This window comes from Anomalospiza imberbis, chromosome 1 (assembly GCF_031753505.1).
Source record: "Anomalospiza imberbis isolate Cuckoo-Finch-1a 21T00152 chromosome 1, ASM3175350v1, whole genome shotgun sequence".
NCBI classification, from domain to species: domain Eukaryota; kingdom Metazoa; phylum Chordata; class Aves; order Passeriformes; family Viduidae; genus Anomalospiza; species Anomalospiza imberbis.
In genome coordinates, this window is record NC_089681.1 from 51014794 (window position 1) to 51040634 (window position 25841).

The 25841-nt window shown below is 36.9% G+C and overlaps 1 protein-coding gene across 13 annotated transcripts in view; it reads left to right on the forward strand.

Moving 5' to 3' along the window:
* The window catches only part of PTPRM (protein tyrosine phosphatase receptor type M), a 445815-nt gene that overhangs the window by 155943 nt on the left and 264031 nt on the right, over nucleotides 1–25841 (forward strand). For all 13 annotated transcript variants that reach the window (XM_068192138.1, XM_068192146.1, XM_068192169.1 and 10 more), the window contains exons 6-7: nucleotides 11203–11377; nucleotides 19568–19861. In XM_068192138.1, the coding sequence (XP_068048239.1) occupies nucleotides 11203–11377; nucleotides 19568–19861 (469 nt within the window). The remainder of the gene's footprint in view (nucleotides 1–11202; nucleotides 11378–19567; nucleotides 19862–25841) is intronic.

The window sequence follows — 25841 nt, forward strand, 5'->3', positions numbered from 1 at the left end:
TCTGACAGCTGTAGTAAGCAGCATCATCAGATTTACCAGTAGAAAGAGACTAATGAATGTTTTTTGATAAAAGGGGAGGGGGTGAAATCTTTCATACTTCGGTTTATGCATGCAGGATGTGTACTACTTCATTTGCAGCCAAGAACCTAAGAACACTATCACTTTAATGGCCAACCTCTCTTCTACCTTAGGTAAATAGTTTATTTCCTGGATTTGGCTTTTCTTTTTGTCTTTCTTGAAAGCTGTCTTTCACCTTATTCAGTGTATTTTTTTTTGTAACCTCAGTAATCTTTGGCTGAAGGTGTGAAGACTATGAAAGATTTTATTCATCTATATACAAAACTACCTGTATGCATTATTTATTACTTTTTCAAAGGAAGAGATATAGTCCTATGTCAGAGGGAGTTCTGGAAAGCAAATTGTTTTCCTCAGGAATACAAACATACCTAAATGACAGATATCAAAAACATCCTTATAAGAATGTAGAACAAGTGAAATTACTCTTTGCAGATGATGAAAATCAAATAGATTTATAGGATATACAAAACTGTGTGTGTGTGTGCATGTGCTTGTTTATGTAAATTGCATAGAGTAACCCAGAAGGTGAATGAAGTTCTGGACTTCCATAAGAATTTTTTGTTGTTGAGACTTCTGTTGAGACTTTCCCATAATTATAATTTTCATTGCCAAGTTTTGAAGCACTTGAGGAAAATAATGTTTTGGCCATTTTGATAATGAAGCAGTAATTTAACTGTTATATCATACCTGTGTCTTATAACTTGGTAACACAAACAGGTGGAACTATTAATGTAAACTGTACAATGAGATAGGCCTGAAGATGTTCTTTTGAATATTAAAGTATTTGCTGTTTGATTAGTAGGTGCATTTGTGTACTACAGGAGTGCACAAGACCATTTTTCCACGTGCTCATGAATATCTCAGTCTTCCAAGACTGATCAAACCACCTTGTGCACTGCAAATTGTCTAGAGTCCATTGCCTTGAGAAGAGCTTTAATGACATCAATCAGCAAAAGATTTTGCCAAGATTGTATGCATCCTGAAGCATGTGCATCCTGATGTGTTTTTAGTAGATAACCTGAGATGATTTTACTCTTAGAAGAGCAATTAATGTCCTATAGGAAGGGACACTATACATTACATTACTGCATAGGTGAAAGTTTAATCTTTTTTAATATTATTTCCAGGTTTTGGAATGTTAATTTGTGTCCCCTTCGCCACTCATGTATATATTCGCCACTCATATATATATGCTTTTATTTGCAGTATATATTCTGTATTTTCTATTAATTGTCATTAATCAGTTTCAGGGTTTTTTTCAGTAATTGCACAGTAATGTTACCACATGGCAGAAGAATGGATATGAAGAACAGAGTGTAGGAGGCTTGTGATATGTATTGTGTTTGTGTTAGCCAGCGTCTAAGGAGCTGTGATCTTTGGTGAAACCTTTTCCCTCATTATCTGCCTTACATGTGAATTATCTGATGCACATAATACCCTTTTTTACATTTTTTATTCTTGTCTGAATATAGATTTTACTAATGCTTCTCTGATGTTAAGATTTCTCTGACTGTATCTTTAATATTTAGTGATACCAGAGACTAGGAGAAATTAATTAATTGTGGACTGTTAATGATAAATCCCATTGAACATATGCAAGAAGCAAAATGTCATGTTGAAATTGATCTATCTGTGAAGTGTTTTGACTCTGGTGAGGTTTTGGAGGTGGCAGAAACCTTTGAGTCTAGTGATTTAATTAATAAGCTGTATGCAGCTGAATGTGTTTTGAGTGTGGTGGGAATGTCCAGTAAAGGTGGCTTTCCCCCTTGGACACCAAGTTTTCTGTTATAGGTTAGCTTTAGCAGCACTAAGTGGTACAGCAGGTGCTGTGTACTCTTCCCTTGTAAAATGAGCAGTAAAAGGCACAGCTGGAAAAAGTCAAGTGCCTGGTGGTGCAGCAGCTACTCTGAATCTATCGCCTTCCATGACTTGTATGAGATGGTGCCACTGTAACAGTGGAGCCAGAAATAAGCCTTATATTCTCTCCTGGAGAAACCTTGAGGAAGCCTGGCCAGCAAAGCTGCTCTACAGGCGACGCCTCCCAGTCCACCCAGACTGGAGCACACGGCACAAAAAAACCAAATGTTGGTAACCATAAATAAATGTCAGTGAATTTTGTTATTAATACTGAAGTAATTCTCATAGGAGTAGGTGGAAGAATAAACATCACTTCCATCATCGTATACCAGCCCCATCATTCCTAAATGGTGTGGAAGTGTTACCCAAAACAGTAGAATTCTGGTGAAAATACTTAACTGAAAGTTGTGAAGTTTATGTTATGACATTACTCAAAACCCTTAAATCAGAAACTCTTCAGGTCAATAAGCACAACAGACCATGCTGGTAGTGATTCCAAAAAAGAAACTTAAGGCGATATAAGCAAATTTGAATATTTTATTAAAAACTCTAAAACCCTAAGCAACCCTTGATGCAGTAGGAAAAAGTAGCGTAGATAGAGGGAACACGCGCTTTCCTCTGTGGTGGTGCTGGTCATCCATCAGGTTGCAAGGAGTAATAATGGATGGTGTCCTCCAAAGCCTTCCTTCATCACCTGTCTAGCAGAGGTGGATGGTGTGCTTGTGACACTGAAATATGCATTTGGCATCCAACTAGTACACCCAAATGTTCCTGCTTGTGAAGGCAGTGTGGGGTCTGAAAATGTTTAATAGAGGCATTAAAGTTTGAAAAAGCCTTTTTATCACAAAAATATTGTCCCTTATCTGCTGTCTCTTTGGTAATCTCCAGTGTCCAAAAGAGATTTGAGAGAAGTAGTAAATCTGAAACATTCATGAACTGTAGAAGTTTTGCTTTTAGAGTTACACTGTAAACTCTGTTAAATCCACTGGGACCTTCATTATGGACAAGAGTGCAAAACTTTAGAGACCTGGGAAAAGCATGGCAAAGTTTGTTCGCAAGTAACCTGAAAAATTAGTGGATTTTGATCTTCTGCCTTTGCATGTTAGATCTGTGGTGTCAGAAGTACCATGCAAGAGAGCTGTTACTATTTTTTGTATTACAAGGGTGATACAAAACTTGAATGCTGGACAAAATACTTGTGGTAACAGGTAATAATGGTTCTTGTTTCTTCTTCCTTTTCTCCCTGTTTTTGATCTGTATCTCAGGTATTCAGAAGCTACTAAATATTAATGAATTAACTACATACATTGATTTGCAGAAAATGTGCTTATCTGCAAACAGTTATGGACGTAATTCAAAGTGGATACACATAAACCTTTCCCTTCCTCCATACCCATATATATATATTCTCATATGATGAACTAACCCATAAGAAAAGTTATCCTGGGATTACCTTTATCAAGGGTAACCTTTTTGAAAGGTCAAATATTTTTGAAATTCTTGTCTGATTTAAAAAATGAAGCTACTCAAGCATTCACTTTTCAAGAAACTCATTGTGATGTGTTAGTTTTCCAGTTATTCTGGAGTGCTAAAGAATAAAATAGTGATTAGCAGATATAAGGTAATGAAACAGTTGACCTGTGCCACAGAGGGCTGGTTAAATTCAGCTTCAAGAGTGCAGAATGTTGGCCTGTTTCTGGATCCTGAAGACTGCCTTGATATGAAACACTCTTCAGCAGCAGTAGAATCACTCAAGGACATGCAAGAATTAGGGAACTGATGAAATAAATTCAGTAAGTTTTCTGTGCTATGCTGAACCTTTGGGAGGAAGAAACAATGACTTTTACCATGAATACTGTAGGTAAAATGCACAAACTTACTGCTGGGAGGAAGGTACCTTGTTCAATTGGAGTTGAGGAGAAGCTTTTTTTTTAAAAAAAATACAGAATAAAAGCTATTGAAACTGTTTTGAGGCAAGGAGAACTAAAGTAAAGTTTAAATTAAATCTAACGAGAACATGATGGGAAGGAAACAGACCACTGGGGAAGGTGAGTGTTGGGGGAGGGTGCTGTTAAACTGTGACTTGATTAGTGTGACTGTCTCAGTAATTAAGACTGAAACCCCTCCAGCCAAACCCCTCTATATCAGCTTCCCTGTTAATATGAACCAACTTGTGCCTTCCTTACCACAGATTATTACTGCTGTGGTTGTCTGTATTCATAGGTTGCATGGTCAATATTGAGGGGTTTCTTACAGCTTTTCTGCCTCTGTTCTCACCATTCATTCCTCCCATTTGGAAGAATCTATCCAGGAGGCAGTAGTTGAGCCCCTAATGATTTGTTATCCTCAAAGCTGTATGTACTTCTTTCTTGGCTGCTTCTTCCTTACCTGCTTTGTAGGACTCAGTGTCGCTTTGGGTTTGCCTGCCATTCTGCTTGTTTTAAACTTTGGAATAGACTTCAGGATGGCCCCAGAACTTGCCTGTTGGAGTTTTTTCTTCCCATGCTGCCTTTCTTCCTAAGATTAACACTTTTGGCAGTGAAGGGAATGTGGGGCATGAGTGCACTGTTTTTTAAGTCTCCTGTTATGTAGTTGCATGGAAAAGGCAGAAAAATACCTGCATTACTATGCTTTCTATGGTGTGTACCAATGAAAATTAAGCTAATAAACTCTGCTTCCTCATTTTCTCCTCGTCACTTTACTCCTTTCTAGCCCCTCCATAAGCCTGGCATCTGCAGAATACCAAGCCCCAGAGTGTTTAAATTCCTATATATGTTCTCTTCAGTTTTTATCAAGGTATTCATACTAGCTCTTGGAATTTTAAACACAAATAGAAGGATGATGAGAAGTACTAAGTGTTATGTACTTCAAAGAATTAAAATACAGTAGGTCTGTGAGTTCAACAAAATGCATAGTAGATAAATGGATCATTGCCATAATTTTTATCCAAAGTATTAAAGTCCTTATTAGGTAGATATTTCCTGGTATTTTGTTTTCTCCAGATGTTTCTGAGGCTGTAGTTTCCTACAAGTAGTTTTATATTCTATTGTGTGCTATTAAAAATGAATGGAAAGAAGATTTTGAATTTTACATATGTTGTGAGCACTGGCAAATTGTTAGAGGAGATAAACTTTTCTTAGCTGCTCTGGAATTTAAAGTAAAAATAAGAAATAGATTGAACAAGAGTTTAGTTTTTGGGTTGATTTTTCTTACTTCTAAAGTGTCTTTGTAATGATAACAGATTTTCTCCTGTCAGAATGATACAAAATAATTTCAATACATGAGTGGAGAGTAACTTCTTTGGTTAAATTACACAGAATTTAATGACTCCAGAAAATGCGTTGTCTTTGTTTACTTTCTGTGTTTGTAACTTTGTCTTCAAATAGATGTCAGTGCTTAATATTTTATGTGACTACTCAATGTGTAACTTAAATAGTATTTTATGGTACTACCTGACAGCTCCAGACAGTGTTTAGGTTTAGTCATAATAAACAGGGACTTCTGGAGGCCTATGTGATTTGAAGAAAAGGCTCAGTTTTCAAACATTAAATTACTGAAAGGAGAAACCGTTATTGAAAGGCAAAATAATAATAGTTTGCTTGAATGCCCATTAGTTACACCTGCAGAGTGCAATTCTGTCTCATAGAAGAATAATTCCAAATAGGACAATAATAATCTTTTTCCATCATGGCCTTATTACTTGAATGAAATATAGTTGTTAACTTAGATGGAATAAATACAGGATAATCACAGGATATGTGATGGCTCTAATCTAGACTGACAGTTGTCTTGGTTATGAACACAAATCTAGAAATTCAGAGGTAGCCATCTTAGTTACTGGAATTATATGAACTCTGCAAAGCAATTTTCCTGAGGTATTAATTACTATTTGATTTAGATTTTATACATATTTTAAACAAAAATTGCTTCTGGCCTTGCTGGTTTTATTTGAGATCCCACTGGTATAACTCTAATCACAATTTTATAAATGTGCATATTTGGAAGTGGGATAATGCAAACCCTTTTTTCTGCTAAAAGTCTGAAAAGCTGCCTAATCTACCTGTATGGACAGAGGGTGACTGATGTTTCCTTTTAACTCTCTTCTCACAAAATTGTTGATACGTGCCTTGAGAGTGATTATTGCTGTTAGTGCTGGATGTAGCATCCCAGAAGTTCAATACCTTTGAATTGCTACTATGTTTTTGTTAAAAGTATTTCTGAAAGGATTAATATATAGATTGTTGCTGCTAAATTGCTGTTCATTTAAAAGACTTAGAGTTAGTTCATTGCCTAGAAGAGCCAGTAAGTGTAATTTAAATAACTATAACCTATTTCTTTTCATTCTAACTTGCCTAAAATTGAAAAATAACGTGCATTTTAAAGTGCTTTTAGCTGTCTGTATATGCATTTAATATGTTGGTACTAGGAATATGGGTTTTTCAAGCAGTGTAAATCCTGAAATTAAATTAAGCTTATTTTTATATCCCTATATATTAAATAACTTGTTGTTTAATAGAAAATTTATTCTTACAAATGACTTACAAGTTATGTATTTTCATTAGTTGGCTTAAGTAGCATTTTTATATATGTATTTGGTATTTTTTGAAAGCTTTCTCTGAGCGTTTGAAAATACACAGGTTCCTCAGCAGTCAATGGAATCTGTTACTTTCATTTTTGGATCTCAGTATTTATTCTGTGACCATAGTTCTTGTCTTCTAAGGAGGTGAGATAGCCCTGCCCAGGGGACGTGGCCTTTGTAGTCCAAGCAGGTCTAACATTAAATGATTATGGCAGCTTCCTCTTTGTAAAGAATGAAATATCCTGTTCACACAGTTCTCCAAGTCCCAGGGGCAGGAAAAGCTAACAGCCCTAATCAGTAGTAAAGCCTCAGACTTTTGTGTGGTAAATCAGGGCTAAAGTAAAGAAAGTTAAAAGAACCCTATTTATTTTTGAATTATATTATACAAAATCAAACAAATGAAACAAAAAAAGAAGCCCCACCCAGAAAACAGGATGCTACAAATTTGCTCCAACAACCTGTGTTAGTAGGTCTTAATACTAGTACCGTCGTGTTTTATTGTAAATCATGAATTTTATCCTCCTTTCTGGAATGGGATTAGTAAATTACAGACTAGTCATTTTTTTGTTTACTATTCAATAAAAATATCATGTATTTGGGAAGACTCAGGCTTTCACGTAAAAAGTGAGAGTTTGCAAGACCTACTGGTAAATTTCAGAATCTCAAAAAACCTGAGATTAAAGTTTTTATAGCTAGTAAAACAGCATGTCATAAGCAAACTTATTTGTGAGAGTTCAGATTGTTGCATTAGTGATTGATGAAAACTTACTTTTCTGAAGGCTACTAAAAATAGTTTTTTGTAAAGAAATTTTAGTGGGATGTGCTAGTATGTTTAATAAACAAATTTTCATTTGATATGCTATTTTTAGCAATTCTAAATGAAATAGCTGTTGGCACTCAGCACTGAGAGCTTGTAATTTATCATACAGTGAGCTGAAATGGGCCTGTTCCATACTGGAAACAAGGTACCATACCTGGGTAACTTTCTGAAGTCATTGCAGAAAGTCAGGGGAAACAAAACGTGAATCACAAATAAAGGAAGTGAAGCTGGATGTGTGGGTACTGTTACAACAGAAATTATTCTGTATTCATACATCAAATTGTAAATAGCATTTTTTTTCAGACTAAAAATAGTCTTCTGCCATTTTGTCCACTGCTGAAATAAGAGTTTGGGGGAAGTTGTAGGTGTGGGATTTTTTTTTTTAATATTTTATGTGTAGCCTTTGTAACTGTCTTCTGCAATGCCTATAGATTGAACTTTTCTTATACTTGAATTCATTACCTTCATCACTGTTGCTTTATGCCTAGGCTTAAATCAATTAGGCAATTCTCCTACTCATTTGCTGTCATCCCAGAAGGGAGGGAAAACTTGCTCTCTTGGGCTGTATTTTTTCTTGTGGAATGTAAAGCAATTATGTTTCTTTGTCTTTGTCTGTTACAGACACTATATTTTCCTTGAAAATATCTCCCCAAAGAGACTAAAGAAAAAAATTGGGCTTTTTCCTTCTCCTTTGAGTTCTAGTAAAAAATGCCATGCTACTGATTCTCTGGGACTATTTGAGTTCTAACATATAATTAGACACTCTACACTTTGCCTATAGGAGCTTGTACTGTTCAAGAGGAGTCAGTCAGGATAATCTTTATTGATAATAATCTCCTGTATATTTTACAGCTTTTTTACAGTAATGACAATAACAATGGCTTTTTATTCCAGAGCTCTTTCATGAATTTTGAAGCCACCATTCATAACCTTTTCTCACCTGGATTTTGGTAGAGGGAAAATATGCTCAAATCCTCTGTGGAGCCAAGTTGAGTTACATTTAAGGCTTCTCTAGCTTTTTCATATGAGCAAGTGATGTGGGCCTCCTGAAGTCTGATTTGGCTTCTCTTTTTTCAGTTAAAATTATTGGTATGTGAATCAGTGGCATGTGTCATGAAGCCATGTAAGTCAATTTTTTGATCAAACTAAGATTTTCTGTTATAGAACAGCAGTTAAAACATTCAAAATCAGGTGAGATTAGTATACTTGAGAATCAGCAGAAGGTGAAAAAGATTATGGGGCCCAAGGGAAATAGTAATTTATTGCATCTGCTACAGTGCATTGATTAGTTCCAATTTCCATTCTAAATATGCATGAAAAGGATGGGAAATACGTCCTAATGGGCTGAGTATGGAGCAGTTGCCTACAACGACTGCTGGCAATTTCTGTGAACACCCAGACTGTGAAGTTCAGGATTCCTACCAGCCATTTGGAGGTCTGAGGGGACAGTGTGGTAGGAGACAGTTCTCTGTGTAGAGCCAGCAGGGACTGTGTATGCATCATATCTTGGCATGATTGCCCCCTCTTCATGAACTGCAGATTAAGGCAGAAATTACAGTGGCATTGCCTAGTCCTTTCCCTTCATCTCCTTCTCTGCGGTAATGGCAAGAAATTGCTATTTTTGAATATTTACACAGTTCTTCAGTTGTATGGTAACTCCTAAGAGTCCTGTTAAATTGTGGATGCAGGTTCCCCATGTGGAAGGGAGGGTTTACTGTGCGGGCTGTAGAGCAGAGGAGCTTGTTCACACTCTAAATGAGCTGAGCTAGTTTAGGTTCTAGAATTAATCAGTGTGTGGCAGTATCTTTTTCCCTAGGGAATAATTTACCCTATTTCTTGACAGGATAGAATAGCCTGTGTGCATGTTGCATGCCTTCCTGATGTTGCAGCTAGAAAAATGGGAATAGTGATATGGATGGGTGTAATGTAACCACGAGATTTGGGTATGTACAGGATCCTTCCAGAGCCTGAAAGCTGTAGTAACAGACTTTAAAACTGGCTTATGGCTTGTGATTGATCAGCAGTTCTGATTATCAGGATTAATTAAGTTATTGTATTAGGTAAGAAATAATGTGGCTTTTAAGAAATAATCATTCTCCAAACTCCTGATTAACCCACTGCTTATCTCCTGTTATCTGCAGCCATTCTTGCTAGAAGGATTTTACAGTGGCAACACTAGTAAAAATAGTAGTTTTAAAATAGTAGTATCAAATGTTTCTTTCCAAGTTTAGGTTTTGCTAGCTGAGATGCCACGTCACAGAATCTGCTTTATCAGCAGCTGAAACTTTGAGGAATCTTAAGGAGCTGTCAATTATCTGAAGTAATTCTCAATAATTTACCAACTGAGTAATTTTTAAGGCATGATAGCACACTCTTCTTTGGACATCTTACAAACTTCTTTTTTTTTCTTTCACATAAGCTTTACATCACCCATGTTTTCTTTTGAAGAGGAAATAACTACATCACTGTGCAGTAGAATCAGTATTTATTGTTATTTATGTTGCTTCTTTGGTATAACAGCATGATTAACTTTGAGTTGGTTTTGTGATTTATGGATGAGTTTAATTTTGTGTGACTGTTGTTTAAAACTCTTTTGTTATAACTTGTATTTCAAGGATATTGCCAATTTAGTGGCAAATAAGATCACAGTAAAATGAGATCAGTATTTTCTATACGTCTTAAATTCTGCTGGAGAAACTGCAGACTCCGGGGCAGAAAAACAGACATCACCAGATATGTTGTTGTTTTATAGAAGCTTGATAGTGCAGGACCCTTGACCTGCTTGAAGCTCAAGTCAGAGAAACACACTAAGCATTCCTGGTGTTACTATGTAGCATCTGATAGTGTATGTGTGTTCCTGGAGACAGTGATTTTTGTCAAGTGCTAGTTGGGGTTTTCCAGGTTCTCTTCATGTTTCAGTTTGTTGAAATACATATCATTGTATGAAAAGTGCATCTTTCTCGTTTGCTTGTTTGGGTTAATGTCGTCAGTACATTTTGGTGGTTGGTTTGATTTTTTTTTTCCATCCAGCTTTCATAATTCAATCATTACACATTTTCTGTGTGTTTTTGAGTGTTCATAGTGCACATATCCTATTTCATGGTCAGGTGGAGCATGAGTTCTGATGAGGATTTGAGAGCCAAGTCTCTCTGCCGTTATCTTTGTGTCAAAGGACGTGGCAAGTTGTCATCTCTGCCTTCTTCTGTCTTCCCCCCTCTGTTTTTCACTCTTTGTGCTCCTTAGCTGTTACAGGACTCATTTTCTTGTGCCATACATGTAATGTGTTGAATTAACAGCAGGACAGTGCACTGAAATAGAAACTGCCCATTTTTCAGTGCCATGCTGAGGAAGTGAGAGGTGGAGACAGCTTCAAGTCTTTTACCTGGTAAATCTCTGCCTAGTCTCTTCTACCAGAGTGGCTGATAACCCCTTGGGTGGGTGCTGTTATGAGAACCATCCACTGATGTCTCCCTGAAAAAAGCATATCCCAAGCAGCAGATGCAGGAAGGGAAGAGAAAGCACAGACTGACTATGCTTGGCTTCATTTTTTAAAAAATAAGTAAATTTAAGTATTTCTGTAAAACAAGCTAAGCAAGTAAATGTTACATTGTTCTCAAATCTTTCTATTAGTTAATTTATAAAGAGTTGAAACCAGCTGTTACAGATTAATGGTTGCCCACTCATGATGAATGGTTTAACTCACATGGGAAGGCAGAAAAGTCTCACTGTCACACCTGTAAAAGTAACATTCAGATATCTGCTTTTATCTTTCCTCTCCTCCTGGGGAACTTGAGGGAAGTAAAATGGGTTTTCAGTATTTTTTTTTAATATGACTAATAATACTCTTTATTATATTTTCTTTGCCTAGGGTATTTATGTACGGGATGCACCTTTGAAGGACATAAAAGTGTTCAGTGCCCGACAATTTGTAGCTCTTTTTAGTGTGGTGAATGCCACGAAGCGGGACGCTGGCAACTATCGCTGCATGATCCGGACGGAAGGAGGAGTTGGTGTATCCAACTATGCAGAACTGATAGTCAAAGGTACTTCACCATACAAATGAGTGTTTGCATGCTCCCTGTATGGAATCAGGGCTTGCAGTTGCTAATGCAGCAAGAATGTCACCCATAGCCTGTTAAACTTGATAAGAGGTTCAGTAAATAGATTTCATTTATGTAAATCTTAAGAGTTTAGCCAGCTGTAACAAGGGAGTGATAGAAGAAACCAGGGCTAATTAACTAGGTACTTGTTGATTGCTGTTTTAAATATTTCCCCAAAATGCACTGTTTAGACCTATACACCTTTACAAGCTTTTATTTAAAGTATGAACATAATAATGGCTACTTCCTCCTTTGTGGAGATAGTATTCTAAAAATATACTTACTACAAAATATGCAAGATTTACATTACAGTGAACACATAAAATACACATATTTTAGTATATGGAGGGGTGTTTTTAAAAACTTTGGGAAGCACCTAGACGTAAGTAGAATGGGGAATAATCTGTCACCAGTAGAAAAGGATGCAAGAGAGCCATAATGAAGAATAAAACATTTTCCAAAAGCAATAATAGGGTTTTAGTGAATGTATTGTAGAGAAAATGAAGAGAAACAGGACAAAAGAAGGATGTTGGAAATAACCAGGGTATAAAGATAACAAGACAAAACAAATTGTAGCATGAAAACATAGAAGAGCTATTTGAATGGACAGATGAAAAAAGAAACAAATAGAGTGGGTGAGATGAGAATATAATTATAAAGCATGGTGGAAAAAATGAGGTTATTTCAGTCCAAGCATGAAAAGAAAATAAAGTAGGTGGCCAAAAATAGATACATATGAAAGTCAGCAAAGACAGCAAGCATGGGCTATAACCCCAGTAGGAATGATGAAGCATCTTTCAGACCTAACACCAGTGAAAACAAAGAGGAACCAGCACTGCCTGAAGGTGGCAGAGGGAGGAGTTACTGCATCAATGAAGAGAGGTGCAGGAAGCTAAAGGAGTTCATTTCTTCTCAGTCTCTTTGATTCAGGGTGTTTTAATTTGTTAGTGCTTCTTTTGAGGTGCAATAGATGAAATTATGAAGCGTATCATTAAAGCATTTGTGCTTACCCAGATTCTTTCAGAAAATTTGCACTGGGCACTGTGAGCTAGTGGATAGCCTTAGGGTGTAATCCCATTAACTGCTTGTAGAGTGGCAAAGTAATTATGGTAATCCCCATTGCCTGTGTTGGAGCTTTTATGAGACCACCTGCAGGTCATTCCTTCTGACCTAAAAAGACCCATTTTAAGCACTGTGCTGTAAAACATTAGATGACTGTACTGAACAGCAGCATTAGGGGCTAATGAATAAGTATGCTTTTTTATTGATGACATATAATTAAGAAATGGTATTTCCTAATTTTTAGCAGGTGTTCTGCAATATCAGTTAGCAGTCTTCAAAGATAACAGGTTGATTTCAGTGCATCTATATGGTTTTTAATCCATTACTATCTGTAAATCATGAAGAATGTACATATGCCCACACTGCATGTAATGTTTAGTATACTTGTGAATTGCTGATGCCTTAATAATGGTATATGTAAAAAACAGTGGTGTAATTACTTCCCCCTCTTTGTTACAAGCAATGAATTTAATTCTCTTCTCATTTACACTTGTGTAAGTAAACTGCCCTAAGAAGAATTTCCATGGGATTACGTTCCTAGAATGACAGGAGAGTCAAACAGAGCATTCCTAAATTGAAGAGAATCAGTTCTTTCATGGTCTGTTTCATTCTGGTTACTGAACCTGTAACTCAAGTTGCAAAAAGTTCTGCTCTGGAATTGGGCGTTTTTTCAAAATATATTTGCTTTTAAGTCGAAATGTTTGCACAGTAGAGTGGGTTAGAACTCTGTACAACATTCATTCCACTTCATTGTAGACAAAGTTTCACTAAATAGGAACTTACTCTAAGTAGATTCCAATTATGTGTGTAAAGATCTTCAAGCTTTGTAGTGCTGTTGTGGCATGATGTTGTGTGGCACTGGAGATGAGGTACCAGGACCCTTGAAAAGAGCAGAAGGGCTGCTAGTTTCAGGTGCTGCAAATCAAACCTGCAATCACAAAGGAATAGGAATGACATCTTGAAAATGAAAGACATGTAAGAAACTGCCAGGTGTTCTTACTCTCTCTTTTTTTTTTAATCTTCTTTTTTCACCTGAGTGGGCATGTTACAGCAAGGTTTCAGCAGTATGGAGTGGGGGAAATCACAATTAAAGAGCTGTCTGTACTGTTATTAAATTATAATAAACACGAATATTGTCTAGTTAATGAGAAAAAGCTTGACAGTGAACAATTAGTCTGGCCTTAAAAAGAGGGGAGGAAAGAAAGGGTTTTATTTGAAAACTTGTTTGTGGTAACTTACATGCCTTTCAGAGGATGGTGTAATAAAGTATTGATTGTTCTATTTAAATAAATCCTGAAGGGGAGGTTTTCAATTTACCTGAGTGTTTGTTCTGATAAAAAAGGCTGAAAAGACAAGTGCCTTGTCATTGTATGAGCTCAAACGGCACAGTATCCTCATCTAAGTTTGTCAGAGAATTGGATTGAAATGTCATTTCATCTAATGGGAGGCATGAAATTGGCCTTGTCAGATAACCTACTTATTGTAAAAAACATCAGCTCGTATCTAATAGATGACATAAAAGTAATCAAACATTGAGCAAAAGGAAAATAGTCAGGTGGAATTGATTAAATGCATTTGGTGAAGTAAATTAGAGTTCTACATATAGTCCCTAGGTTGAAGTTTCCTAATAGTGGGCAGATCCAACACAGATTAGATTTAGGAGAACAGAATGAGCCTGTCTAGCAGACATCAGATTATTACAGAGTTCAGACTGCTTATTGAGTTCAAACAAGGTAAAACTAGGTGTCAAATTGGTTAAAAGGAGTTTGGCTAGGTTTTTAAGCAAGGGCAAAGAAAGGTAGCCATCTGTAATGCTGGCAGCTTAAATGTCTGCATTTTCCAAATGGAAATCTTTTTAACACTGGGAACAGAAACAAACCTCTTCAGGACCTCTAGAGCAAAGATATTATTCTAGAGGGCAAAGTCATTTTGACATTAAAACATAGGAAGAAAATATCAACGATTACTTTCCTGTGGTATCAGTTGTTCTCATGCATTAAATATACACAGATACTTGGCATCTGTTTTTTACTCTCTCCAACTAACGTTTCATGCTGGATCCATCACTGTCTGTACCTCTTTTTTTACCAACTGTGCTGGCATTAGGACTTATTTTTACTGTTGCCCAACAATTCCTATAATGAAGTCCAGTTTCATATGCTCATTTTTTGCCAAACTGACTGGAGACTTGTATTTTTTAGTGTGGGTGTGTGCCTCAGCCTGGAGTTTTTGAGAAAACCTCCAAATAGAAGAGCTGATACAGTTCATCCTTCTTAGTGAACTTGCCATAGGAAAGTGCTGAAGGCTCTGGACTTTGAAGCAGTAATATTTTTTCAGGAGGGTACTAGTTATGTCAAAAATGCTATTTTTCTCTTCCTGTGAAAATATGTTCTCAAATACAGTTAGTTAACAAACTGCTAAAAAAAACCCAGCAAGACCCTGGGACTTTCTTGAGTTCATCTTTCAAGTTCCCCCAAAATTCTAAATACAGTGTACAGAATTTAATGGCAAGCAGGGATCTGAGCTCCTCTGAGGCAGGCTGGATCCAGGCACAGGGATCAAGACCTGTGAGCTTACCATTTGTGTGCTTTTAGTATACAGTCCTCCATCTTGCTGAATCCTTGTACTTTGAGAGTAAAATGGTGATGGATTAACGATGTGGATAGTGAGGAGTGCAAGAACAAGAAGCTGCATACCCAGATGAGGGGACCTCATTGCTCTCTACAGCTGCCTGACAGGAGGTCATAGCCAGGTGGGGGTCAGCCTCTTCTCCCAGGCAACAAAGAAGAGGACAAGAGCTCATAGACTCCAGCTTTGCCAGGGAGATGTGGGTTGGACATCAGGAAGAATTTTTTCCTTGAAAGGATGGTTAAGCATTGGAACGGACTGCCCAGGGAGGTGGTGGGGTCCCCATCCCTGAAAACTTTCACTTAGTGCCATGGTTTTGTTGGCATCTTGGTGTTTGGTCAAAGGTTGAATTGCATTATCTTAGAGGTGTTTTCCAACACGATTCTATGATTTTGTAGAGGGGAAAAAAGAGGAGAAGGTAAACATACACACATTCATGCATTTCCAGAAAGTTAGGAAGTGGATTTTGTCATTTTTCAAGATAGTGCTTCTGAGCCGTAGAGAAGAAATGTCTATTTTTGTCTTCTTTAACTCACTTAAATCTTAGAGATTTATATTATCTCCAGTGGCATCTCAGTGTGATGCCTTCCCCTCCCAATTAAAATTTGAAAAGAACTGCAGAGTAAAAGATGTTAAGATGTTGTATAAAATGTTTGGAAAATCTGTGTAATTTAAGAACAAAGCAGTTTAAAGGAAGGAGTTTCAGTTTCAAGTGTATTTTCAATTTATAAAAAGTGCATAAGAATAATTAGTTTACATTCATGTATGGCTACATTTGGATTTATTATCTGTGTGAGAGAAGGGCTGCTCCTTTCCATAAAGCCTGTCTTTTTCTCATATTTAATATAAATGATCTATTTATGTAGACTGACATGAAAGCACCTGTTTAAAGCTTTCTGTCCCCTACAGACCTCTGACTTTGTAGGGTAGCCACTGTTTCCTTTCTCTAAGGGATTGTGCCTATTGTCATTTGTCAGAGAATTCAAGAGGAGGCTTGAAGTCTAAAAGGCATGAAATTTGAAATACGGATTCACTTACCTTCTTTTTTTCAGTTAACATTCTGTTTTAAAAATCTATGTTTAAAAGGGCTTCACAATACTGAATATATTTGTCTACTTGCTTCAGGAGGAGATCTTCAAGGAAGAACTCCTCTTTAAGCTAAGTCATTGTACTAAATAGCTACTGCTACAAACTTGTTTTTGCTGTCAGTTGAAAAACCTTCCTTGAACATACACAGTGCTGAAATATCAAGTCTATTGTACTGTTTCATAAAGGTATTAATTTGCATGTTATTTAATTGAGACTACCTCAGTGGCTGCCAGTAAAACTGCTTTTAATAAAGGACAATTGTGCTGCAGTGTGGTACTTACCGAAGTGATTCAAACACCTCAGCATCCTAAAACTATTAAATCATTCTGTCAAAAGAAAAACTAAAATAACAAGACAGAAGAAAACATTTCAGACTTCAGTCTTAAAATCAGTTAATTATATTTGGATATACAGTGTTTGTATTAGAGGGTCTGCTTAATTGAGGCGCGTGTTTTTAACCAGTCACTTAATATGAGCATCATATTTGTAATGAAGGGTTGATTTTAGGTAGTCTCGATCTCTGGTAAGAAGGTAACTTTTGGTATTAAACCATGTTAATAGTATGAAATTGCAATATATGCAGGCTTTGCTGAAATAATGTAACTTGAATTAACCTTTTCATTGTGGTTCCCGCCAAATGAAAAGCATGCCCCAAGGTATAAAAAGACAATAAAATACTGTCTGTTTCAAGTACTTGTAATATTTGGAATGAACTGGTGTAACCACTAACCTTAGTGACCTAACTCCTGAGTTTGCATTTTGAATGGCACTTCAACAGCCCTTAGTAGCATTTGAAACTTGAAAGTAATTAACTGTTCTTTCAGCATGGCTAAGTAAATGCCTTAGGATCCTCTATAAAAGTTCCATTTCATGTCTTGGTTCACAAAACAGCCTAATGATTTAAATTGATGCTAAATCATTTTGAGTCAAGTCAGAACTGTTTCCAGACATACTATCACTGTATGAAGCCATACTTTATGTACTTTAGGAAGAATAGTTTCAATAAAGCTACAGTATGTTTCTAACTCAGCAATTACATCAATTTGCCATATATTGCTGTTGACATAAAACAGTGCATGTTGGGGAAGATGAAATAGGAAAACCTTATAAATATGATTGCCTGGCAAAAGATTTGGAAAATACAGCCATTGAGATGAGAACTAGATTTGAAATAACAAACCTTGACTACTGAATAACTAGAAAACAATAGTATAGCCAGGTTGAAAGCAATCCCCCCTTCTGATTAAACAATGCCCTTTACCTGCAGATAGGTCCAAGGGTCAAATGGAGTGCTCTGTCTCACCCCCAGTGTATGGTTCATCCCACACCTGTAACCCTCCCCTGAAGTATCAGGTATCTGTAACCCCATTGGCCCAAGTCTTGTTCCAGCCCACCTTGAAGCCCCCTGATAAGGTGTGCCCGAGTGACCGGACTCTCTCTTGGACCTTCCCCTGGGACCCTCACCTGGAACCCTTGCTCCCTCTCTCTCCCTCTCCCTCTCTCCCTGGGCCTGCCACGAGTTGCGCCTGGCAACTCCAAGCAGGGCCTTTCACCCCTTTTAATAAACCACATCTTCCAAGACCTGACTTCAGAGATCTCTCATCCATCCAAACCGCCCTGGAGACCCACACTCTCTACAAGTGCTTTCACTGCTTATTTGAATATCTAAACAATATTCTTTGTGTCCTGGAATCTGCCACAATATTTTTATAGCTATTATTATGTCTATCCCAATTAGTAATGCTTAATAGATATCTTTGAAGATGTTCTGGTTTGTTGCCCTTTGTATTGTGTTCTTCATGATAGTAATCACTTAGTTTTGTTAAGATGAAAACACACAGTGATGACGCCCGTGTTTGCTGGTTTGTAGTGTTGTATTTCAGCAATTGCTAACAGATTGCACAGATCGAAGCTTGCATAAAATTGCACCCTGCTAATTAGAAACATCATCAATCTGAGGCACAGCTAATCTGCAGTGTACTTAGTGCTCTGAGTTACTCTTTCTATAAATGAAAAAAGGTAGAATACTATAGGATAATTATGTGTTTGTTAAAATACAAATTCTGCTGTTTCTCAGGAAATACTTAATGCTTCCCAGAGATCCTTTCTCCATTTTGTATCATTCTTTTATATTCTTTGCTTTAACTGTGACTTTGAAGAGCATGAAAAAATGATGAAGTACATGAATTCAACTTCTTGTCTGTTTGACTACCAGTATCTCAATACAGAGGGAAATGGTTAGCAGAAGAGGCTAAATCTGAATCTAAAGCTTAGGGAAGACAGATGTCCTGTGTTCATTGCATATTCTGTGTAGCCTTAAGAAGCTGGCAGTGTTTGCTGATAGATATGTTAAGAACAGAACAGAATAGAATAGAGTAGAATAGAATAGAATAGTGGATCAAATAGTGCCTTCTTACTATGGCTTGATTTCATTCTACTTGAATATATTTAACCAACAGGAAGGCGAATTTTTGGCAGATATGATGCATGAAATAGCAGAGTAATTTAACCAGTAGGGGAAAAAGAATTAGTTATTTACCGTTAAAAAAAGGTTATGGCTGCAATTTATTTCTGCAGTCTAATTTAAAATATGATGCCCATCACAGAGTAAATTAAAGTGAGTTTAAAACTTTGCTCAGTTTTGAAATCTTCAGAATCCAAACTATCAGGTTACCACATGCATGCTTGTTCTGTGATACAGAGTACCCTTTCTATGTGGTAGTTAGTGAAAATAGCCATTACATGAAATAGAAACAGACCTCTAGTAAAAACTCAAGAAATTCCCCAGCTTTCATTTAACCGAAGTATAGAACTTGAAAAATTACTGTACTTACTCTACTTATGCAGAAGTCTGAAAATATAAAGGCTGAATCGTTAAGTACATGAAAATTAATTAATAAAAAATTCATTTTGTTTCTGTGCAGAAATTTCTGTTCTCATTATGTGTAAGGATGAGCTACAACATAAATGTTAGCTTGAAAACATTAGTTTTGAGTAGGATTAATATTAATATCCAGAATGAACTGTATTTGCATGAGAAAACCTGAGATTATCTTTTTTTTTTTTTTTTTTTAATTGGGAGTTACCATAGAATGTTGAGTGAATAGAATTCCTGATTCAAAGTTATGAGGTTTAAACCAAAAGCTTCAGGTTAAAATCTCCAACTGCATAAGCAAATGAATCTGAATATTGAGTTAATGAAAATAAATCAATTTTACTGGTGATTTCTTCATATCCATGTTTTTATACAGTCAACTCTAATGCAGTACAAAACCTTTGCTTATTTGAATGTTTTAGAAGTAGAAAAAATGGAAGTGTAATCATAGCTTGTTATCATACCTTACTGTTTTTCAGAGCCACCAGTTCCCATTGCTCCACCTCAGCTGTCCTCAGTTGGTGCAACTTACCTCTGGATACAGCTGAATGCCAATTCCATCAATGGGGATGGACCTATTATCCAAAGAGAAGTTGAGTATCGAACTTCAAGTGGAAGCTGGTATGACATACAGCCCGTGGACTCCACAAGCTATAAGATTGGGCACCTGGATCCTGATACAGAATATGAAATCAGTGTGTTACTTACAAGACCAGGTGAAGGAGGAACAGGATCTCCTGGCCCAGCTCTCAAAACAAGAACAAAATGTGCTGGTGAGTACTCCAAGGTGATAGGAAGTTGTAAGCATATTTCTAGGGCTGAAGACATAAGTTAATAACACTGGCAGTTTTTACTGTCTGTCTTAAACCAGCAGGTTGCAGGAATTAAGACTGAATGGTTTTAAGTATAATATATTAGCATGTTCCAGCAGATGAGGTTTAGCAAAGGACTGCTTTCTTGAGTGACTGACAGCATGTCTCTTTACTAAATGAGATAGTGCAATTTCTGCTGTGTTGTAGCAATCTTGGCCCCTGTTTTGGATGTTATAATTAATAGAGTTGACCTCTGATTGTAACAGCATACAAAATTCACCTATTACACAGAAGCAATTGTAGAATAATTTTCAGTAAGACTGGCAGTGATAGTAGTTCTGGATTTAGCTGCTCAGAAAATAATAGAGGGTACTGGGACCTGGATTTTCTTTGGTCATTACTATTTTCCCCCAATAATTTGAATCATCTCTTTGCTGCTGTAAAGGTGGTGGAAGATAGGCAGGAGTGTAGCTAGAGAAAATGGGAGTAACAAGGGGTGTTAGCTCATTGTTCCTAGGCTTTTAAGAAATTACTTAGTCTTACTTGCCTTTTTAGCACAAAAAATTACGTACTTCAACAGAAAAAATGTGTTTCCGTTGCATATACTTTTTGTAAAGTCACCTGGCTACCTGTCAGTGAGTAAATGTCATTTCAGTTGAATTGAATTGGTGTGATGTCAAACACAAAATGAAATATAGTTGCTGTCAGAATCCCACTTGTATGTTCTGAAGATGCAAACTTTTACAAGTACTAACTCTCTGATGTTATTTTTGGTATTTTTTCTTCCTCTCCTTACTGGAAAGAACTATTTAATGAAAAGTACCCAAAAGCAGTACAGCTAAATTATAAAGTTAAGTATTTTGTATTTATAAGATTTTCTCTACTAGACTAAGATAACTTCAGCTTAGTCAAAAGTGGAACATAAAAATGAAGTAGAGTTCCCTTCAGGAGGGTTTCTGGGTCACTGTGCCCTTCATAATAATGTAAATGTCTGTCTAGACAAGGTAAGTACATATTTAATACACAGTTATTTCAGTTATTTTAAAATGAAACAGTTTTTCTAATAGTTTTTTTTCATCTGCTTGTATGATCAGGTAATGCAGTACTGGGTGCTGTGTAAGTGAGCCTGTCCTGTAGGGTTGTCTTGCGTTACCAACCTTGGATTAGTCACAAATCCAAATTGCAGTGCCAAACAGGCTGCTGTGAAGGAAATTTAACTCCACCTCAGCCAGACTTAGTAGAGAGTGATAGCCACAGTTTTAGTTATATTCAAGAATATCATATGCTTTCAGTCTTCTCAGTGGTACATACTGTTGAGTATTAAAACAGGCGTTCAGTTTCATAAACCAGTATGTACTGCAATTGTTTTATTACCTGGTAGTATCTTGTAATACATCAGAATTATTTGTGTTTTCATTAAGCTAAACAGTAACATTCTTAAATTAAAAGCAGAAAGTTAAATGACTGAAAAATGTAAATTGAATGATGATATTAAATCTGTCTCTACAAATTGTTGGGTTTTTTTTTTTTTTTTTAATAGCAGAAGACCCTGCTTTGAAGGTGTAGTGGTTATTGGTTAACTGTTAGCGAGTGACATGCTAATAACTGGCCCAAGGGTTTAAAAAGAGATGCTGATAAACTAATGACGGTATAATTAAGCTGGGTAGGAGTAAAATAATGCCAGTCTCCAAAGCCTACCATAGAATTAATAAAACAGGAGTCTTTATGAGAAGAATCATTGCACCTTTTTAATTACTGTGATAATTGCATGCTGCTTGCCTGTTCCCTAGGGGAAGATAGTGAACCACTTGGAGACTTGAAGCAGTATGCGAGGCATTCAATAATCTTAATAGTTCTCCAAAGCATTTGAAATATGTTTTCATTTTAGCAAAATGAGATTTCAGAGGCTTGTAATAGACAAGTCTTATCTGTAACTTTACTAAATAAAAGCATCTATAATTAGAATGCAAAGAAAAAAAATTTCTCCAGACTTGGGTGCATCACACTCACTGGAGCAGTTGTCACTTCAGAAAGTGCTTTGTTTCCTTTTGATGAAATATAATATAAGTGTTCTTTCAGTGTAATTCTCAGAAAGCCAAAGAATTACATTGAGGTGTGGATTAGATTTAACCTAGAATGTGGAGTTCAGGTTTGAAGGAGTTTAATGGATTTTGGCCATGGTGAACCACATTTCAGTCAAACTTAGAAAGAATGGGTTTTCTCATTTAAAGGTGTGAAAAGGAGGCCTTCCCAGGTTGTTTGGAATTTAAATCACCTATTCCTGTGCTGAAAGCTCCCTCTCCCCACAACCATCTCATATGGTGTTGTGAACCTAGAATACAGCGTGCAGGGATGGGGCATCCACAGCTTCTCCGGGCAACCTGTTCCAACTGCCTCACCACCCTCACAGTAAAGAATTTCTTCCTAATATCTGATCTAAACCTACTTCCAGTTTGAAGCTCTTCCCCTTGTCTTACCACTATTGTTCCTGATTGTTCCAATCTGACCCCAAACCAGTGGAACTGTCCATAGTAAAACTGAAGTAGATATGTTGAAGGATTAGTAATATAGACTGTGTTTTGTAGTTTCTTCTTATCCATATCAGTATTTCTGTGGGTAGATTTATTTATTTAGGGCTTTCCAGCATGCTTTGTCTTGGACATTCGTTGCATGATACAAATCTTGATCTGGTCTGTGTCTCTGCATTCTGGTGATGAAACAGTGCCCCTGTTAAAACATACCTGAATAATGCAGAACTGCTAAATGAGCTCCTGCAATTTTTTTTTTTTTTTTTTTTGCTATAGCCTCTCTATTAGGAGATGTTATTTCTAATTTATGTTGTTCCTTGCATCGACCGGTGAACAGATACATCTTTAAAGACAGCTACCTTAGGAAGAAAAGTTAAAATAAAATCCTCCCCCCTGCTAAGGGAAGGGATTGTTAAGGCCCCCTAGGGAAAGTTGTTTTCTTTTTCTCATATTTTTTTTTCACTGTGACATTTGGCATAATTTCTGTAAATTAGCATATTTTCCTTTACTGAACCAGAAAACTCCACTGTAATTTAAGAAAATTTAAAAAATAAATAAAATAATATTCTGATGAATTATCCCCAAACTGTGGAGTTTTTTTAACAGTCAGATCTCTACTTCTTTGTGCTAAGACACAATTACAACCCTGGAGTATTTGCAAAAACAATCACTGTCAATTTAACCAATAATTTTCATACAATGAAGTAACAGGAATGTTTTAATTAACATAGTTGATTTTGCTGTCTCTTCTATCCCATCACCTGAGCTTGTCAGGAGGAAAGCTGTTACTCCCACTACAACTGAGCTCTTAAAACGCTGCTGCAGGTTTGTTGTAAAATGTCTGGTACTCCTAGAAGGCTTGTTACAATCTGGAAGAACAGAGCAGAGGAACTCTTTAAATCCCCTCTCTTGAAAAAGAAAAATCTTTGTTTTTCTCAGTTCACTCATTGCTTTGCATTCAGCTGGTTAATCTTCCAAGGTGTCAAAATTTTTTCACTAGTTCTGTGCTGCCCATTGGCATCCACTGGCATTGTGAAAAAAAACCTACATGTGTCTGAATACACTGATGGAATGAGTATCCTCTTCCCTCTGATCAGTTCAGACCTGCATCAGGTTGCACCAGGCAGAAGTATCTCTGGGCAGATGGCACAGGCCAGGAACTGTCTTGAACCCTGCATTTAAATTCAGTGTGCTTAGGTATGCTGGACAGTACTCAGTGCCACTACTGACATCCTGCCCCATGACATAGAGCACTGTCTAGGTCCTACAGAATGGACAGTCTGTATCTTCTTGTATACAACATTCTGAATAATAAGTCATTTTTGCAGTTGGTTTTTCCTGTTTTCCACCCTCCCACCTTCTTTTGTTATTAATTCTCTATTAGTCTCTCCCATTGTCAGTGTCCATACCCTAACCTTTCTTGAAACTCAGTGGTGCTTACTGCTGATTTCCATGGCCTTCCCCATTCTATATCACTATTAGGAAAGATGAGTTCCTTCCTAAAAACTTCTCTAGGCTGAAATGACAGCTGCCTTTCTCTGTCCTTCAAGACTTCAATCTCTTGACCTTTTGTCTCAAGAAAAGAGGAAGGATCTTAGTGCCACTGGGAATTAAGTTATTCCTTCTCATTGCTATATCGTGGGGAGCTGCCTGTGAAGAGGTTAAGTTTTTTTTTTTTTTTTTTTTCAGATATGTAACAAAGTCTTAACATTGCTTAGTTTTGTGATCATAGGAAAATGTCAACTTGCAGCCATAGTGCAGTTTTTTTCCACAGCTCTTTCTCTTAGCAATTTTCTTCAGAAGTTTTAAGCAAGGTTTTTGCAGCTGTGTTGTATGAGAGCTAGACCTCAGGTCAGAGACACCTGAACCCTGAGGAGTAGGGTGCAGATATTGCACCATTTTATTTTCTATGGAAAAGTGCCATGGTATTTCTAAAGTCTCCATTCCTAACCTGAAACTTTAATAAACTTTAGTAGAAAGTTGCATTGATTTATCAGAACTAGAAGTCCACACTGAACGTACATTTTATTTATGTCTTTATTATGGAAGTAAGATCCCACTGTATGGTCTTTTTTTTCAAATGCCTTTCTGATACACAAACTGTCTCATGTAAGGTCACTTTTTCCTAATGGTAAAAGCTATTTGGATTTTCTGCACTGTAGCGGGTGAATTGCAGCTTTCAGATGTGCAGGAGATAATCTGAAAGATTTTAGCAGAATTTCAAGAAAATACTGCATAGTGAGATACATATGTTCGTGTGTGTGTCTTTATCATTGGTCACTTACTTGGGATGGGGAAACAAAACAGAAATTCTTCTTCTTGGAATGGGACCTTCAGAAAACACAAATGTTTTCAGCATTGACTAATGTATGAAAGCTCTTCTTTGGCAGCCACTTGCCTGGAAACAAGTGCCCAAGGTGCTGCTTACTGAGATGACTTCACTGATGCCGTGTTACAGAACAGCTTCCCCTTGTGTTATCAGGAATCTTGGGTTGGGAAAAACCCAGATAATCCAAATTCCTCCCATAAAAAAATATCTTTAAATCCAGTTTGTTTCCTCCTTGCCTCACAGTCTAGAATTTCCCCTAGGAGTCCTTTAAGTTCCTGGGGAGGGAAAAAAAAGAAAAAAAAAAGAAGAAAAACACCAAACAAAAAACTACAATCTGGACAGTCTCACCGTAAACCCTGGGAAGGTGATGGAACAACTAGTCTTGGAAACCATTTCCAGGAATACAAGGGACAAAAACATGATCAGGAGTTGTCAGCATGGATTCACAGAGGGGAAGTCATACTTGATGAACCCAAACTCCTTCTGTGGTGAAATGGTTTTGTGAGTGAGTAAAGAGCACTGGAGATACGCAAAAGTTATCTGGACAAAATGCTGTAGTTGGCGCTGGTAGAGTAAGGGTGGTGTACAGTGAGGGTTGGACCAGATGAACCAGACCTTTCCTACCTCAGCTACTCTGTGATTCCAAATTTCTGCCAAAATCTTGAAAGAGAAGCTGTCACCATGGAGTTTGTTAAATTCTCCTAGACTCTGCTTTAATACACAGATCATGATCTTTCACTGTATTCCTGTCCTTGTCTGAAGCTGTGTAAACAGTGAGGTATGGTGTGATGGAAAGATTTCATCACAGAAAAAAATTTGGGTTGCACTGCATCGTTCTAGATGCTTCTCTGGATTTGTGGTTGCCAGTCATAATGAAAATAGAACGTTTTCTTTTAGGAAATAAACACCCATGAGAGTATCTGCCCCTTCATATCAAATGCATCTTCCCTTTGCAGGAGAAATCACAGGTTGGTTCTCCATTCAGTGAATCTTCAGCCTGTGAACACAAAAACTTCTAATATTGGCAACCAAGAGAACTGGCGTTATATAGAAATTATTAATACCTGCACTTTTGTGTCTCCAT